The sequence below is a fragment of the Lampetra fluviatilis genome, chromosome 2 (genome assembly GCF_964198595.1).
Source record: "Lampetra fluviatilis chromosome 2, kcLamFluv1.1, whole genome shotgun sequence".
NCBI classification, from domain to species: Eukaryota; Metazoa; Chordata; class Hyperoartia; order Petromyzontiformes; family Petromyzontidae; genus Lampetra; species Lampetra fluviatilis.
In genome coordinates this window covers 13,350,055-13,366,758 of record NC_136276.1, presented here as the reverse complement: position 1 = coordinate 13,366,758, position 16,704 = coordinate 13,350,055, and the positions used below count along the sequence as shown (strand labels likewise).

General features: G+C 43.4%; 1 protein-coding gene across 3 annotated transcripts in view; it reads right to left on the bottom strand.

The window, feature by feature from the left end:
* The window catches only part of LOC144943065 (band 4.1-like protein 5), a 42,904-nt gene that overhangs the window by 2,177 nt on the left and 24,023 nt on the right, over nucleotides 1-16,704 (bottom strand). For 2 of the 3 annotated variants that reach the window (XM_078870239.1, XM_078870233.1), the window contains exons 17-25: nucleotides 10,546-10,739; nucleotides 8,195-8,295; nucleotides 6,544-6,921; nucleotides 5,263-5,324; nucleotides 4,450-4,554; nucleotides 3,785-3,893; nucleotides 3,291-3,365; nucleotides 1,361-1,411; nucleotides 223-368 (exon numbers count right to left, since the gene is read on the bottom strand). In XM_078870239.1, the coding sequence (XP_078726365.1) occupies nucleotides 223-368; nucleotides 1,361-1,411; nucleotides 3,291-3,365; nucleotides 3,785-3,893; nucleotides 4,450-4,554; nucleotides 5,263-5,324; nucleotides 6,544-6,921; nucleotides 8,195-8,295; nucleotides 10,546-10,739 (1,221 nt within the window). The remainder of the gene's footprint in view (nucleotides 1-222; nucleotides 369-1,360; nucleotides 1,412-3,290; nucleotides 3,366-3,784; nucleotides 3,894-4,449; nucleotides 4,555-5,262; nucleotides 5,325-6,543; nucleotides 6,922-8,194; nucleotides 8,296-10,545; nucleotides 10,740-16,704) is intronic. The other variant, XM_078870242.1, reaches the window with a different exon arrangement.

Sequence of the window (16,704 nt, the reverse complement as noted above, 5' to 3'; positions counted from 1 at the left end):
CCAATGATGATGTGGCGGCTGCTGATGTTAATAACCAGTGATGATGTGGAAGACCATCATGAATATACTGCTGCTGGTGATGATGATAATGATGATGAGGTGGCTGCTGCTGCTGTTGATCATTACAATGATGATGATCGGGATGATTGTGAAGGTACTGCCGATGTTGGTGATGAGAACGCCACTGACACTAACGGTGATAATCATGGTGATGCGGGTGACCTGGGAGGGAGTTCATGGACAGGGTCTTTCCCGAGCATCGCCGGGATGCTCCTCGTGACAGGGCCAAAACTTGTCTCGAGCAGCAAGGCGCTCCGCATGCCCGGCTTGCATGCAGTCAGCGGCACACTATCCTCGGCACGCTTCACCTGAATGAACACACAATTGCAGCGAGCTTCAGGCTTTGGAAAGGGAGGTTGAGGTGGTTCAATAGCGCACTCAGCACCAGGGTCTAATTATAGATCTAAGTAAAATTTGTGAGATGTCTCAAAATCCTGGGTACTTTAATTACCTGATCAGAGGAAATTTATATTGATATTTTCATGTGATATACTCTACTGCCATTATTGAAGGAATTATTGACATTGATTTTCTGAAATGTATATACAGTAAAACCTTGGATTGCGAGTAACTTGGTCTGCGAGTATTTTGCAAGACGAGCACATTTTTTAAATAAATATGAATTTGATAAACGAGCGAGGTCTTGCAATACGAGTAGTACGTGTATACGTTTTGTCTGCCGAGCGTCACGTGATCACAACTGATATACGAGTGCTTTGATATACGAGTGCTTTGGATTACAAACACGTTTCCGGAACGAATTATGCTCGCAATCCAAGGTTTTACTGTACTTAGTTAAAATACAGGGAAGTGATTTACATACAGTGCGATGAACTCAACTACGTAAGTTTGATTCTCAGCCACGGCTAAGATCATCCACCTCATACCCCCACCCCCTCAACCAATCAAAAAAAGTGTTTTTAGGAAAGGTTTTTGACCATTAACCACATACATACTATAAATCAAATTTTCTGAAGGGCAAATGCCTTTCAAATACATTAATGCCTAGCTTTTAATAGACCATGAAAAGGCATTAGATTCAGTGGAAATTTGATGTAGTGGAACCTGATGCATTTATCCAAGCTTTCACAAATGGAGGGGTTAATAGAAATAAGTATATATAGATAAATGATCCAACCATTTATAAATCTTTTTAGTCATGTGAGCTTTGGTCAATATTTTTACTTTTTAATCGTTTGAAGCAGCAAAACAAGGCTGTGATTTGTGTATGTTTTTCAAATAAATATGAAGTAAACAATCAAAACAATTATATATTGGGTGGTTTAACTGGAGCGCCCACTGTTGCATGAGGAGTCAGGTATTTCACGAGGTTGCTGGGCACGTCAGGAATCTGAAAATGAAAACACTGATATTAAAGTGAAAAACACGAGCTGTTTATCTTGTAACTAACTCGCTCTCACTTTTCCCATTCCCAATTTGCTACTTCCCCCCCCACCACCTCCCCAATTTCTGAGCTCGGATCTGCAAAGTAACGACCGTCTTCCCTCTCATTGCACAATGCACACTTGTGACCTTGTTTATTGACCTGCAGGGAAATTGGTAAACATTTTGTGGATTTCATAAGTTGTATTGCGCAAAATAAACATGTGAATTCCTCTTACAGCCACAAGACGGGTGGTGGGTAAAAGAATTGGGACATGCGGTCACAAGCACAAACTTAACACGAGAGAGTTCATATATCTCTTAAGTCACAGTACTTTACTAAAATTAACAAATTATAAACGAGCAAGTTATCTAACGGAAATTAAATGGGTGCACGTGCCCTCCCAATGATCCGATCGAAATCAGGGATTTCGATCGGATCATTGGGGTTTATTAGTAATAAATCGGCATTTTTCGACCCCCACTGCCACTGTTTAGCATATTATTATGTGCTAGAGACTCTATGAGATGATATGACAATAGTCTGAGTCCATAATTGACAATAAGTAACGGCAATGCAGATATAAGTGACTCACAGAATTGTGCGCAGTTGCGTATACAGTTCACGATATCCCTGAAGGCAAACACCTTCAGCGAGCACGATGCTGACCACACACGGTTTGAATTCGACCCTCGATCGATGGCTGCGCCATCGCCGCACAAGCGTTGAATAAAAAGCAAGGGACAAGTCCTTACTCACTAACAACTCCTATCATTTTTCATTGCTGGAGGGGTTGCCCCCCACTACCTGAAAATCCTGGCTCCGCCATTGCCTGCATAGCAAACAGAACGTGGTGTGCAATGTGTACAGACCATCTGGACTCTGGATGCTGTCAAATGGACATTGATGAATCAGACATGCACATGCTTTTTCAGCACCAGGAGACCAAATCGCATTGCTTCCTCATGAATAACTCACTCTTCACAGGGCTCAAGAGTGTTAACTCAGCTATTGCAATCAACATATATGCGTACACACCAAGAAGATGCAGCCCACAATAAGGCTATGCACATGCACACTCATGGAAATGTATTAATTTCCAGCAGCAATTTTAACTTGAATGTGACTAATATCCACGTTGTTCCAATAAATTGCCACTTCCCCTTATTGATGGCCCTGGTTTACAGTTTCAAATCATGCACTCTTGAAAACAAAAATACGATATCAGGTCTAATTGCTGTACATTCATTATCATTGATTAGGATCACTAGCAATAAACTTGTTTGTAAGCAATTACCACTTGCAATAGATTTAGGCTGCAATCTCACGTGATCAAATTTTAAGTGTGCCACGCAAACAGTACTGTGACCACAAAGTCGCTCTTCTAAAAGGGAAATATATTGCCCTATCTACAGTTAAATACGCCCTCGAGATACATGCGACAAGATTATTGGTGGCGGCTATTAACGCTTTCCTATTCTGAGATGTCTGCAAGTTGCAGGGTGGGTCCCATTCACCCCTAAAGCTCGGAACGCAGCAAGCAGTTAGCACTAAATGTATTTAGAGAGGCATAGCGCCATTGTTTTTAAAGACATCGTACTCACCACAGAGAACTGTAGCGACACGACCGCACACTGTGATCGCTGGTGCCAAACTGTGCCACACGCCCTCCCACATGGCCTTGAAGGAGCCTCAGTACCGATAAGAGTACATGTCATCGGAACAAATGACATGTACTTTAACGGAACAAAAACTGAATGGGAAAGCGTTAACATGCCGAGAGATAACTTAGGGGACACACCACCCACGCACATGGGCAAGCGTATACATGTATCTGCAGACGCACCAGAGGTGTAGTGTCGCTCACATCCACGAGTGTCTCCACTGCCGAGCCCAGGAGCCTGGGGTTTAGGAAGCTGGGCTGGAAGATGGAAAATTTAGGAATAAGCAAATGTACTCCAACACCCCCCCCCTCCCCCATTCTTATCTCTTTTGGATTACAACTCTAATTACTGATGTAAACGCCGGTGTTGTCCCCACTCAAATAGCAATTAGTTAGTGCTCATTCCCAAATAGGTCGATGAACCAGTGGTGGGAATTCCATATGGCATGGGTCAGTCACTCCATAAGGTAACTACTATTGACCTCTCAAAAATCATATTTTATTAATGCAAATGTATTATGGGTTTGCGACAACTCACCCTCCCGGGATTGCAAGAGGATTGTGCTGTCATGCTCAAACAGTAACTCATCCAGCCGTTAATAAATTATGAAAGCCGGTTTAAGGCAGCAGTGAGAGTAAACAGATTCATAATACACATTCTTGGGCACGTTCTGTACCAGCGGTTTTGCCGGGGTGCTGGTGATGATCGGCTGGTCTGCCAGGTTGATGCAGCCGCTGCCTCCATTGGGGACAGGCAGTTGGCTTGTCCCATCACAGGTCTCATCGCTGGGATCACGTGCCAGGGGAGAGCCCAGACAGAGCCGATAAAAACATGTGGTCATGCACAGCGTGGATGCCCCACCATGCAATGTAATCCATTCCTTTAACTTAAATAAGACCGCAGGTATCAGTTTCAAGCACAGCAGCAGTGATGAGATATAACTTTACACATTAAAACAAAGTCACACGACTCAAACTGATTTAGATGGTGCTCATCCAAATCCCAGCTCTACAAGGGCAAGCCTCAAGTATGAATACATTTAACACACGTGGATGATGGGAGGCAGTTGCTTGTCTCGTTTAAATATAATATAATGCATGTTGTTTGTAGGCATGCCAGACAGAGCATCAATGTTTAACATGTAATTAATTCTTACCACAAGCAGATCACATTGGGTGTATTCCTACAGTTTATTTGTTCAATGTTTTCCTCTTCAATGCCTTTTTAGATAAATAAAAAGTGGGGCTAATTTACAAACTTAGTCCTCAATATAATCTATCGAATTTTAAGTCGTTTAGAATTGCACTGAGTAAAGAAACAGAAAACAAATGGGACTCTTACGTGATATGCTGGCTTGGGAATTTGCTCTTTCGAACGCCGTGGCCAGACTCCTCCGTGTCTCGTGCGCCCGTTACAGGCAGGCTGCTGTGTGCTGGACCTAGACGGCTGAAAGAGCACGCAGACAACTCGAGTTGGACAATACGAATTACCTTAAACTCTGCCATTACTGGATACATGTGAAGTTACAAAAGTATATCGATATGTATAAAACTGTATATGCTTGCATGCATGTCATATTTATAAATGATCCAGAAGAACACTAGTAAACAGAGTGGAAGCACATGGACATCCAGAATAAACACCTAATTCTAGACCCAAACATCGCTCTTCCTGGCTTTGAGATTCCTCGAAGACAATGCTGTTGCCATCGACCGCATCAGAAAACCAACAGGTGAATGCGTACATCTCCTTGATTTGTGGAGTTTTAAAGACAATCCACAGTGCGACTGTGGCCATGCAATCTAAACAGTAAACCACTGCAGTCTACGCTCCTGCAATGCAGGAGTATAAAGACTACACAAAATCTCTCCTGAAGACCTCTCGTGGCTAGCAGACATTGGCATTTAGCTCCTGAACATATCGGCACACGCAAGAATAAAAAACTGCACTGATAAATGCACAATCACTCAAACGGAATGAATCACAATAGTTTTTTTTCCCACAGTATAAATGTATAGATACATTAATTACGCACACAGTGTACTAACCATAACTCCACAGTGCCTCCGAGTGATGAATGGGTAATGAACGAATCAGAAATGTGTAGACAAGCAAGAGGTGGCTGCCCTCTGTAGCCTCCCGTGTGCATCTCACCGGAACGCTTCCCCTTGGTCATGCGTGCTCCGACGTGAAATATTCATATCATCCTGCGTGACCTGAAAGGCAATAAACAAATAACTAAACAGGCACTAAACCATGACCATTGTCACTTATGCTATTACGATGATACATATGTATAAGCTATGTTGTGATACCACAGAAATTAAGCTTTTAGTCATACAGAGAAGAGCTTTGCTGAATATGAAACTGTATTTTCCCCGAGAGAGTTGTGATCATGATGTTTGGTCACTTTCCCAACGAGGGCTATTACACACGAGGTTAAATCAGTCAATTCTAGATTTGAAGCTTTCGTGACTGCAAGGATTCATATTCTTAGGTTTTTTCGGTAAAGTCACGTAGGAAAAAAATTCAAATTAATAAAAGTAAAATAAAATAATATAATAAAATAATATAATAAAATATTTTATTATATTATTTTTATTTTACTTTTATTAATTTTAATTTTTTACCTACGTGACTTACCGAAAAAACCTAAGAATTTAAATCTGTCAGTAGTACCTGGCGACTCCGTGTATGAGAATAGATCAACAACCTTTGCTGTACTGCCATCTACTGGCCAACTCATACCACTCAAGATGTATGTCGAGGCACAAGAAGACAGAATAAGAATATTTATTTAGACTGGAGGAATCCGATGAGCTATAAAGGTATTTTTGACAGATGTCCAGTTGGAGCGGGTCAGAACGTTACAACAACAAAGAGTACAAAAACACGATAGGAGTGCAAAGTATAGAAAAGGTTAATGAATCACTGTAGAAACATATGAATACAACTAAACTATTGTATCTTATCAGGTAAAGCCGACTGAGCTATTAAGCTATTTTCCAGAAGTGACCTGGTCACCAATGACAGCTCAACAAAGTGGCTTGTCAGTCTAGCAATCCCTTCTTCAGAATAACAAAATAATAACCAATGTCTTCTTAAAATATCTGTCAGTCCATGTCATTTTTCTAAAGTATTTCTTACACAAGCCATGGATGAGAATGCAGACTTTCAGCAGCAATGTTTCAATACAAGCAAACCCTGAACTGGTTTCGAAATACACCGTCTCATCAGCAGAGTCAGGCTTGCCTGAATCAATTCTGGTCAACTGTCGATTATATAGGCAAGGCCCATCCCCTTGCTTTATGGCGTCTAAGTTCGACAGAAAATTCTGGCTTACAGGTGTGCACCACCACTGCGTCTATTGTGCACACTGCTGCAGACTTAAGAAGTGTGAAGATTGTGAACCCACGTGGTCACATGCCACCGCACCTTGCCACTCTCACGCAGCACGGCCTCCACCTGCGCTTTCAGGATGTTGCTCTTGAGCGACGGGTCCAGAGAGAGGCAGGGTGCACCCGCCCCTGGGTTTGCAATGAAGAGGCCAGGGGGAGGCCAGGCTCCCGCCGGCGAACAGAGCAGAGAGCTGAAGGCGTGCGAAGGGATGGGACTGGAGGGATTGGGCTGCACCGTGCGCGAGCCGTCTTCGTGCCAAGTGTCGGAGGAGGCGGCCTGGATGGTGCCTTGGTTGGTTGAGGCACCAATGGTCACCGACGAGATTGGGTTGAGGTTGGACAGAGGAATAGAGGGAGAGCCCGAGGCTGCTGGGAAGGTGTTCAAAGTCTTTTCTTTTAACTTCACCTTATCCACCTGTATGGGAATCCAGAGACATGTCCATCAAACACCACTATGGTGCAAAATCTTTGCAATACATTCATGAATATGTTACCTTTGGTATTTTATGATTCATGACCCCTTTGCAATTCACGCGAATTGTCAGAAAATGTGAGTTGCAAGTTCATTCAAGAAACGTTTCTATTTAAATATTGAAATGTATTGCAGAGCCAGGGGTGGCTACAGGGGAATGACTGCTTACAGTCCATACAATGTGCTGTATATAAATTTAACGCAATACATTTTCGCACGCACAATTCAGTACATGTATAGTGTGCAACAACAAACATTTTACTTTGCCCACCATAAATTAATGCATGGTAAAGGTCTCAGTTAGCAGAGGTGAAGACTTATAAATGAATAACTTTTCAGGTATTTTCCTTTATGTTAATTAACAAGAAAAAAAAAACATGAATCATTGATGTTACATAAGGTGTTTTTGTTTTCCCTCCAATTTTGATTTACATGTGTAGTGTACTAATTTAGAGACACGAGTAGGAGGCACTCTCTCTTGTTTATTCCAGCCTTCACAGCCATAGGGGATAACTACATACTGAGTCAGGACAGCCAACATGCTGCCAGACCCACAGCTTGAATAGGGCGAAGATCGCAATGACGACGGCATGACGAGTTCCACTCCAGATGGCAGCAGCCCCGACTGTGAGTCGGAGCTCGCCTTTAATCCTCCCCAGCGTGGCCAGGCTCCGCCCTCGGCCCCACACCCCTCTGGATCCCCCAGAAGGCTCCGTGCCTCACCCACACGTCTACATGGTATAATGCGCTGCTACCCACAATCCAATTGTCTACCAATCTCCCAGCGCCACGCGCCACAGTGACTAATTCAATGTCACTACACATGTACTGAGAGATCTAAAGTTGGCTTCCATTCATAACTTCTCCACCATGCAAAAACAACATCCTGATAGCACGAGATGGCTAATGATGGAATGAGTAGTGGCTGGTATTTGTGGGTCAAAATGCTTTCTGTTCAGATCTCAACTGGAGGCCAAGTGCCTCCGGGCCATGGTTTAACTCGGTGCGACCTGGCGTCACACGCGTCCTCGATCCACTCGCGTATGAGACCACTCATACCGCAGCGGTACAGTGGGATGTGTAGGACAAACGGCACGCAATACTTTCCGAATGCTCTGACAAGACATTTGCATATTCCATTAGGCTGGTGGAGCACGACTGGTTTGGTAAGATTATTGCCGGAGGCTGGGAGGTGGGGAAGGGTTGACAGCAGTACCGCCAGGTTGTTGACGTTAATGTCGAGTGGGTTGCGGGCCGGGCGCGCTGGACTGTTCTCAATCTCAAGCTGCTTGAGGCGTGCAGCTGCCTCCTCGTAGCCTGACTCCACGGACACACGGACGGGCGGACACACGCAAGCACACACATGGACGGACACACGCGCGGACACACGCGCACAGACACATGCGCACAGACACACAGACGCACAGATGTGGACAAAGCAGTTACGTACACACGCGCCTCGTCGTGAGTACACACAGTTCAAGTTCAAGTAAATTTATTAGGTATAGCCCTGTGAGCCATTCGGCTCTTGAATCGGGTGCAACTGCAAAAAAAATATGAACAAGAAAACATCTTAAAGTGACTATGTGACTATGTGCAAACAGAAAATCCAAGAAAAAACAGCTAAATATTGCAGAAAAAGCACCGTACACCAATGCTGTGTGCAAAAATCCCAGTGGGATGCAAGTCAAACAACAACAACAACCACAAGACAACTTAGATTAAGGCAATCAGTCACGGACGAGTACAACCCCTGGTAAACTTGTAACGTTTGGCCAACTTCAGTCCCGACGGTTCCAACCACATGCCACGGTTTTCCCAACGTTGGCATGTTTACAGGGACGTTAAGGGTGCACAATAACACGTTCAGAAAAGCACATGCAAATCCACAAAAGCCCTTGCGAACAATACAGACATGTAGTTGTGCTCACCTCGGAACATGTGTGCTCGCTTTTAGAAGGATTAATTTTAGTGTTTGTCACAATTATTTAGAATTTTTTGATCTTTTCATATTTCTAGGAACTGTGGTGAATAACATTTCTGTGTAAGGTACTTCAGAGAAATGGAATAATCAGTGGCTTGTGTGAGTAACTGTAATGTTTTTGCTATTATTGTATTCATGTAAAAGTCGGGGAAGGTTATTAATCCACCTTGAATGCAAGAAAAATTACCGAGCCATAATTATATTTTTTTGAAAGCCGGTTTCAAATATACTGTAGTATTTTTTATATTCTTTGGGTCTTTTGGGTCTTTCGGTAAAGCCACATAGATAGAAAAGTCAATGTAGTGTTTGTTTTTTACACGCGTGTTTACTAATACTAGTCTTGTGTGAAATATCTAATTAAATGAACAAAGACTGAACATTGTACATTGTAGGTGGCATGATACGTGCACTCGTGAAAAATCAACTGCAGGTCTCCGGCAGGGGTTGGTGGGGGGGGGGCATTTAAACGCCATGCACAAGGTATCGCCCCAGTAAACATGGAACTTTGGGCCAACGTTTGTCCAACGGTTCCAAACCACGTGCGAAAGTTTGCCCAACTTTGGCATGTTTGCACAGGGTACAGGGTTTCAGCGGTGGCGGTGTGCACCTGAATTAATGTTCAGATATATATATCTGAGGTGTATCTGTCACCAAAGGGACGCTCGCGCCGATGGTTCGTCTCTCAGGTGCCTTTCACCTTTGCCATGCGTGGAAAGAAGAGCGGCGGACAAAGAATACAGAGGAATGGGGAGGCAACGCAGTGGCCCAGGGTAGCGAAACATCCCTCAGTGAGTTCAACACGAAGTAAGCTTTTGCGACCAATATTATCCGTCATGAGAGATTTTTTGGGTCAGATTGCGTACATGTGTCATGAAACCCGCCACCACCCGACACAGACCAATTACTAAGATTTGTGACGTAAACAATACACGTCAATTCGTTACTAATTCAGCACGCCGGTGTGTTGGAGAGTACTCGAATTATAATTGTCGTGGGTTAACTCTCCAACACTCCATTGTGCTGAACTAGTCACGAATTGCCATGTTTTGTTGACATGACAAACCTTACTAATCGGCTGTGTCGCCGTGGGGGTGGGTTTAACGACACATTTATATTCATGCGATCTAACCCAACCACCACCAGCTATCATGTGGTTTGTAGTGGGGGGACAAAAAAAAACTTTACTCACGCACTGGAGTCGTGTACTCCAGCGGTCCCCAACCTTTTTGGCACCAGGGACCGGTTTCGTGGAAGAATTTTTGTTTTAACCGGGGGGGGGGGGGGTCATCATTGGGTCTTTCCCCATTTTCAAAGAATCTCTCCAGCGACGTTTGTTTTTTACTCATTTATGGCTACTAGGGGTTAGCAGCTTGTGGGCTCACCAACACTGTGGCTGAGACAAGAGCGCAGTGCGGGAAAGAGGCGCGGACGGAAGTGCTCAATAATAAAACAATGTGGCCGGGCACGTGCGGACTCACTGCTCTCATCTCCTGCTGCTGTGCGGCCCCGGTTCCTAACAGGCCACGGGCAGGTACCACTCCGTGGCCCCCGCGGGTTGGGGACCCCCTGCCGTACTCCCTTACCTGGGTCTGCAGCCATCCGCTTGGTGGGTGAAGCCACTGAATGGGGGAACCAGCCCGGCACGAGCGTCTCTGTGGCAACAGCGGAGGCGGCGGCGTCCAGCGCGGCTGCTTGCGGGACGACGACGACGACGTTGGCGTCGTCATTGGCCGCGACGGGCAGGTCGCTGTTGTTGCCTGGGGTGAAAGAGGGGCCGCTACACACAACACAGACGGGGGTCAGCTGCCCCACTGCTCCCGCAGCAGGCTGCTCGCAGGGCACGCCGCCTGGCTGGCATGAGATCTCGTGGGCTGCTGTTGCTGCTGGCAGAAGTCTCCACTGCGGTGTGGTGCAGAGGCAGAGACCCACCGTTGTAGCCTTAGCAGAGTGGAGCAAGTGCTTTTAGCGAGCGCCTATGAAGGCTGGCACCGGCAAACGAGAGGGTGGGTGGCCAGCACCACAAAAAGACAAAAAAGCGCACACACACACATCCTCCCCTCCCCCCAAACCGAACTTCAACTGTCATGAACCTGCCAAACATGTTTTTAAATCTCCATTTTCTTCTTCTTCCCGTAGTTTTGCCCTGAAAAATGGTGTTTTAACAAACACGAAGGCCAGGCTTGACCAAATGTATAAACACACTGCCACATTCCAGACATCAGTCGTGAATCCATAACCTTTGCATAGGAAAGCACCATCATAACACACAGACTGCCTTGAAGCCCTTCGTCAAAAAGCATGCAGGAACCAACTGCTAAACACACATAAGTACATACGCGGCAGGCAGTTTCTCACATACGATCGCCCACTCAAAAATTCAAAACTACTGCAACACAAAACCAAGAATGTCGCCGATTGCCCCGAAAGGATTCAGGTTTACTTTAAAAAAACACACTGCAGATTATCTGTGCAAAAGCACTTCTGTAGAGGAATGTGGGCATGCCAGAAGAATAGCCGCGTACCTTGAGAAGTTTCTCCTTTTGAGGTGGTATTACACTATGAGATCTCTTTTACCAGTGGCAAAATATAATGGTAGGTTTTTACCCTTTTAACTGGTACAAAACTGACACCTTTATTCAAGGCATCATGTTTGCAATGACCACAACACAAGTAGTCAATAAAGCAAACAAAAAGAAGCAACTCTGACAAGGATAATAATATGCACTGTCCTTAAAGTTGATTGGCCCACACCCGAGACGGCTTTCTTAAGAGCCTAGTCCCCATTGGTGGTATTAGTCAGGGTTGTGTCAATGTTAAAAGTTTAGAATCGTGGTCAGTGGAACGTGATCATTTTTTACGATGACATTAAATTATATGCCACAACAGCTTCCTACAGAATCACATGTTTTTAAAAGTGTTGTTAAATGGGTGATATAAACAATTGGGACAGAGTGTGACTTTGTTAAATCACTGTAATTTGTTTATAGTTCGCTGCGTACTTTAATTCAAGGTTATTACTTATATACAGTGTGCCAATGCAATTATGTATGATGGAAAATATAATAGAATATTTAATTTACGGGCAGACTCACATTTAATATTTTATTTTTCAACAGTCACCCCCCGAACAAAAAGAACATTGCTTTGTAACGTTTAACACAAACACGGCGCTTCGAAATAAGCCCAGTGCAAGATCGATGCAACTTGTTGGAGCTCTCAGTGTAAACACATCTCAAACTCCCCTTGCAACGACGCAGCACATTGTCTGTATGTAGGTTAGTAAAAATACATGCAAAATTAAATGAAGAGAAACATATACATTTTCAACTATGCATCCCCAAACGCACAAAGCAATGTATACTGCTTTTATAGTACACCGTTACATTTAAAGTGGTTAGGTGTTGATTCAGCGCCATATAAATCTGGAAGACCCACACCCTCAGTGAGGAATAAACACAGTTAAGCTCGGAGGCCAGAAGTAGTCCCACACCTCTAATACCACTCTCTCTCGAACCTGACTTTCACTTTAGTACTTTCCCAGATGACACCTGCATCAAAGAGCACCCGATTCACTCTGAGCAAGATTTATACAAGTCCTCGTGCACAGGTGCTTCGTGAAATTAGAGTGCATTGGAAGGGCATGGATGACAATGCTAAGGTGGCTGCTCTACTCAGGTAGAGGAGGAATGAAGGAGTTAGAGCTTTAGTAGGGGCTAGATGGTTTGGACATGTGTTGAGAAGACAAAAATAAAGATGTAATTACACGGGCATTGGAGGATGCTGGTGCAGGGCAGCAGTAGATGGAGACCTAGGATGATATTAAAAGATGTGGTGGAATGAGATATGAGAACATTGGATGTGACTCGAGAAGAAGCACATGATATAGGTAAATGAGATGAAGAAAATCTGAGAAGCCATGAAATAATGAGACCTGTGGCTTAGGAAAATGAGTACAAGTGGCTTGCTCAGTGCAGGCACCCAGCAGCAAACACCCCACAAATCCTAGATTTGAAGCTTTAGAATGTATGAACCCCACCAATCAATTATTCTGAAGATGCCTGCATTACAGAAAAAAGCACACATCTAAGCAAAATTTCTAAGAAATACACTCAAGTGTTTCTATAAAGCCACAGGGTAAAATCGTCACCTAAAGAGCCAATGCAAAATATATTTTTAACATCCGCTGACTATTATATTTAGCAGTGGACAATGTGAATACATGTATCAGTGGAAGGATATCAATATAGAGCTAGGAGTACATTAAATGTGAGTATACTTGATAACTGCTAGTAATATTGTACATTGAAATTAGTCAGTAGTCACTCGTCCCTCCATTCAAACATTTGCCAGTAAGAAAATAACTTAAATGCAAATAGTTTTTTTCATTGAAATATATTTGCGTACGAGTGAAAATATAACAGCGAGTGGAATAAAGCAAAAATGTGACCAAAATTAAATGTACTATGTAAAAAAATACCCTTCATAAATGAACCGCTGTGAATCCAAACATACATTACTGTATGTAATTGCACAGCCTTTTGTCAATGCACTGCTGGATGATTTAGACCATACTTCACCATGCTGATCACTGCGGGTTCAGTGCGAGTTGTTGAAGGTGGGGAGCAGTGACATAGGAGCATACAAGTACGTTGCAAAACTCTTAGTTCTTTCGGTAAAGTCACGTAGGTAAAAAATGAAATTAAAATTAAAAAATAATAATAAAATCACGACGTTTCGGAGGCAACACAAGTCTTCGTCATCAGGTGGGACCGTCACAGCCAGATTTGCTGATGCAGCAAATCTGGCTGTGACGGTCCCACCTGATGACGGAGACTTGTGTTGCCTCCGAAACGTCGTGATTTTATTATTATTTTTTTTATTAATTTTAATTTCATTTTTTACCTACGTGACTTTACCGAAAGAACTAAGAGTATGAATCCTTGCAGTCACGAAAGCTTCAAATCTAGAATAACGTTGCAAATTTATATTTTGCTACACTGCCCTCTGCTGTCCACCAGGTATCTCCGCGGTGTATAACAACCTGCTGGGCAAGGTGGTCACCCACCCATCCGTGGACTATCCAAGCTCAATCTTGCAAATCCAGGTGATTTGGTCATAGGCCATTACTATAAATACAGATATCATTGGCAAGTTATGTACACATTATGCATTTATATACATATATCGTTGGAAAGTTAGGTATACTTTATGAAAAGAGCTTGTTCTGTTCTTAATATAACATTTCCATTCAAAAAATATATCCAGCTTTGGCATTAAAGCCATATACGGAACACGGTTAAAACAACAAACTCATACATCCATCCTACCCTGCATCTTAACAAATCCACCACCAATGTTCGTAAGAACTGCAAAGCTGTTAAAAGAAGTACAGTTGAGTAATCAGCAACCTTAAAAAATAAGATGGTTCACAGCACTGCACGATGCAAGTTCAATCTTCCTTCAAATGTTTCTGATCGCATTTCAACAAATCACAATGGTACATTGTCTACAATATGATTGCAGTGCAATCAAAACTCTCACGAAGCTAAACAAATAAAATGTCTCGTATAAACGATGTGTGCTTGCGTTTTTTCATTGCACCTTTGTTTATCTTTTCAACTGCTCACCTGAAAAATGACAAAGACGAGAGCTCGCTGTTTATCACTACACTGATTCCCAAGTATGATTGTGCCAATACACAAAGCTAGCTCTGGCAGGCCACAAGTGCCACCGGTCAAGGATTAGCACTGTTACTGTGCCCACATCTTGATGCACTTTCCAAGCATTGACAGGTTTGACAGCTTACACAGTTTATTGTGCCTTGCTTTGGGAACCACACAGATTTTTGGAAGACCGATACCATTGACCATGTAGCTACCTCATCACTATTCACACATAACACAGCACATGTATGCATGTTGAACCCCTTTCGCACCATATGTAGCCAACCGCGCTAAATGGAAGTGCGGGTTAACAGATCTCCTGATTATGTGGGGGACGAAGGGCGTGGGGGTGAGTGGGGTGGCTTTTATAAAACCTTAAATCAACCTCAGCCACACAATCACGATACTCCAATACCATACCAAACTGCTTCTGTTACATATGGCCACCTTGGCTCGCACACAATACAACACAGATTTTGTAGAAAAAATAGTTGAGTATTTCTCAGCTAGACTGTGATTTTGAAACATGTTTCAAAGACATTTGTTATTATCATCCCTTGCTTTTAAGTGTTAAAGGCAAAAGTTAAGCAATTTGTCAAATTATATTTGTGAACACCTACCTTAGAAATAATTGCTAAACATATTAAAAACTTCAAACAAAGAGCTCAGAGATAATCCACCGAACTGGAGGAAGCAAAATACACTGCACTACATTGACTCTGCAAAAGTTTTGTTTTGAGGTATGTTTAGCTCACTGCAAGTTTGAAAAACAAGATTTTCCGAAGGAAAGGCTGGCCTTGTTCTTGAGCAATGCCACTTCGAGCCATGTACAGTAGAACCTCGGAGATCGAACGCACCAGAATTCGAACAAATCGGTGTTCGAAAGGCCTTCTGGAACGAATTAAGTTCGATCTCCGGGGTACCACTGTATGTTAAACAGCAATAACAACAATACAGTCCTGGAGTATGTTTCTTTCTACAAGTAGGAATTGTTTGCACATAAAAGTGTACATGTTTTCCAATAAGTGCTGAAGGAATATTCTACATGCACAACCGAATGAGTCAGCAATGCTGAACCTGTGCACTCACTCATCTCTCCGTCTTTCTCATTGAAAGCTTAACCATTCTACATGTTTCTCCTTCATTCGTATTTAGTTTGGATTTTTGCTTTTCGCCGCATCATCACATCCACAGTCATCCTCAGAGCTCAGTGGTGGGGGTGGGCTGGCTGTGAGCGGATCCTCCGTGATAAGCGGGCCCGGTGCCTCCCTGGTTCGGGCCCATCCCGTGACCCCACTCCTCTCGTGCGGGGTCAGAGTTCACCTGCACCCTGTTGGGCTCACCCGCTGGCCTGCGTTGAGGTTCACAAGTGGGGTCGTTGGGAAGGGTTTGTTAGTGCATGCTGGCTCCTCCAATCCAAACGATGCCAATGGTTATAACGCAGCAGGTTACTGCTTAGCAAGTCAAATGTGAGCACTGCGAACAAGCGGAGTGGGGGTGCAGCTGCAGCCGGTGAGCATTAGCATCATAATTGATTCTAAAAGCGAGCACTAGCAGGCGTGTGCGCATGCAACCATCAGTGCATTTTTCCAATCAGCCATTAATAGAATCACTAGATTGGCTTGCACATTTATGGCCTGTTGTCATTAGAAAAGATCAGTCAAAACATTGCAAAGCATTTTAATGGGTTAATTAGGGGCAAAAGAGTGCAGGCATGAGGCACTAAAGAGTGTATTTTGATTTGATGTCGTGCACACATGCAAATGTGTATTTTCTTATGGGAATGTTTACATACTGAGGTGCTAAGAAAACTAATTTGTTTGTTAAAAAGTAATTAACCATGCAATTATAAAAGTAAAAAATGCTACCTATTTGACTACACATGCAGCATTCCCACGAATGAGTTAGGTATTTATAATTTTGTTGTTTTCTAGCCATAAAGATACATGCTTAAATCTAGCTGTTAACATAATAGTTGCCCATTTAACAGCAGAGTAAATCATCTTCACCAATCAACAATACCGCTCTGCGTGATCAGCAGGGGGCCAAACAATCTATTCTTCGGTTACAAAAGCAGCA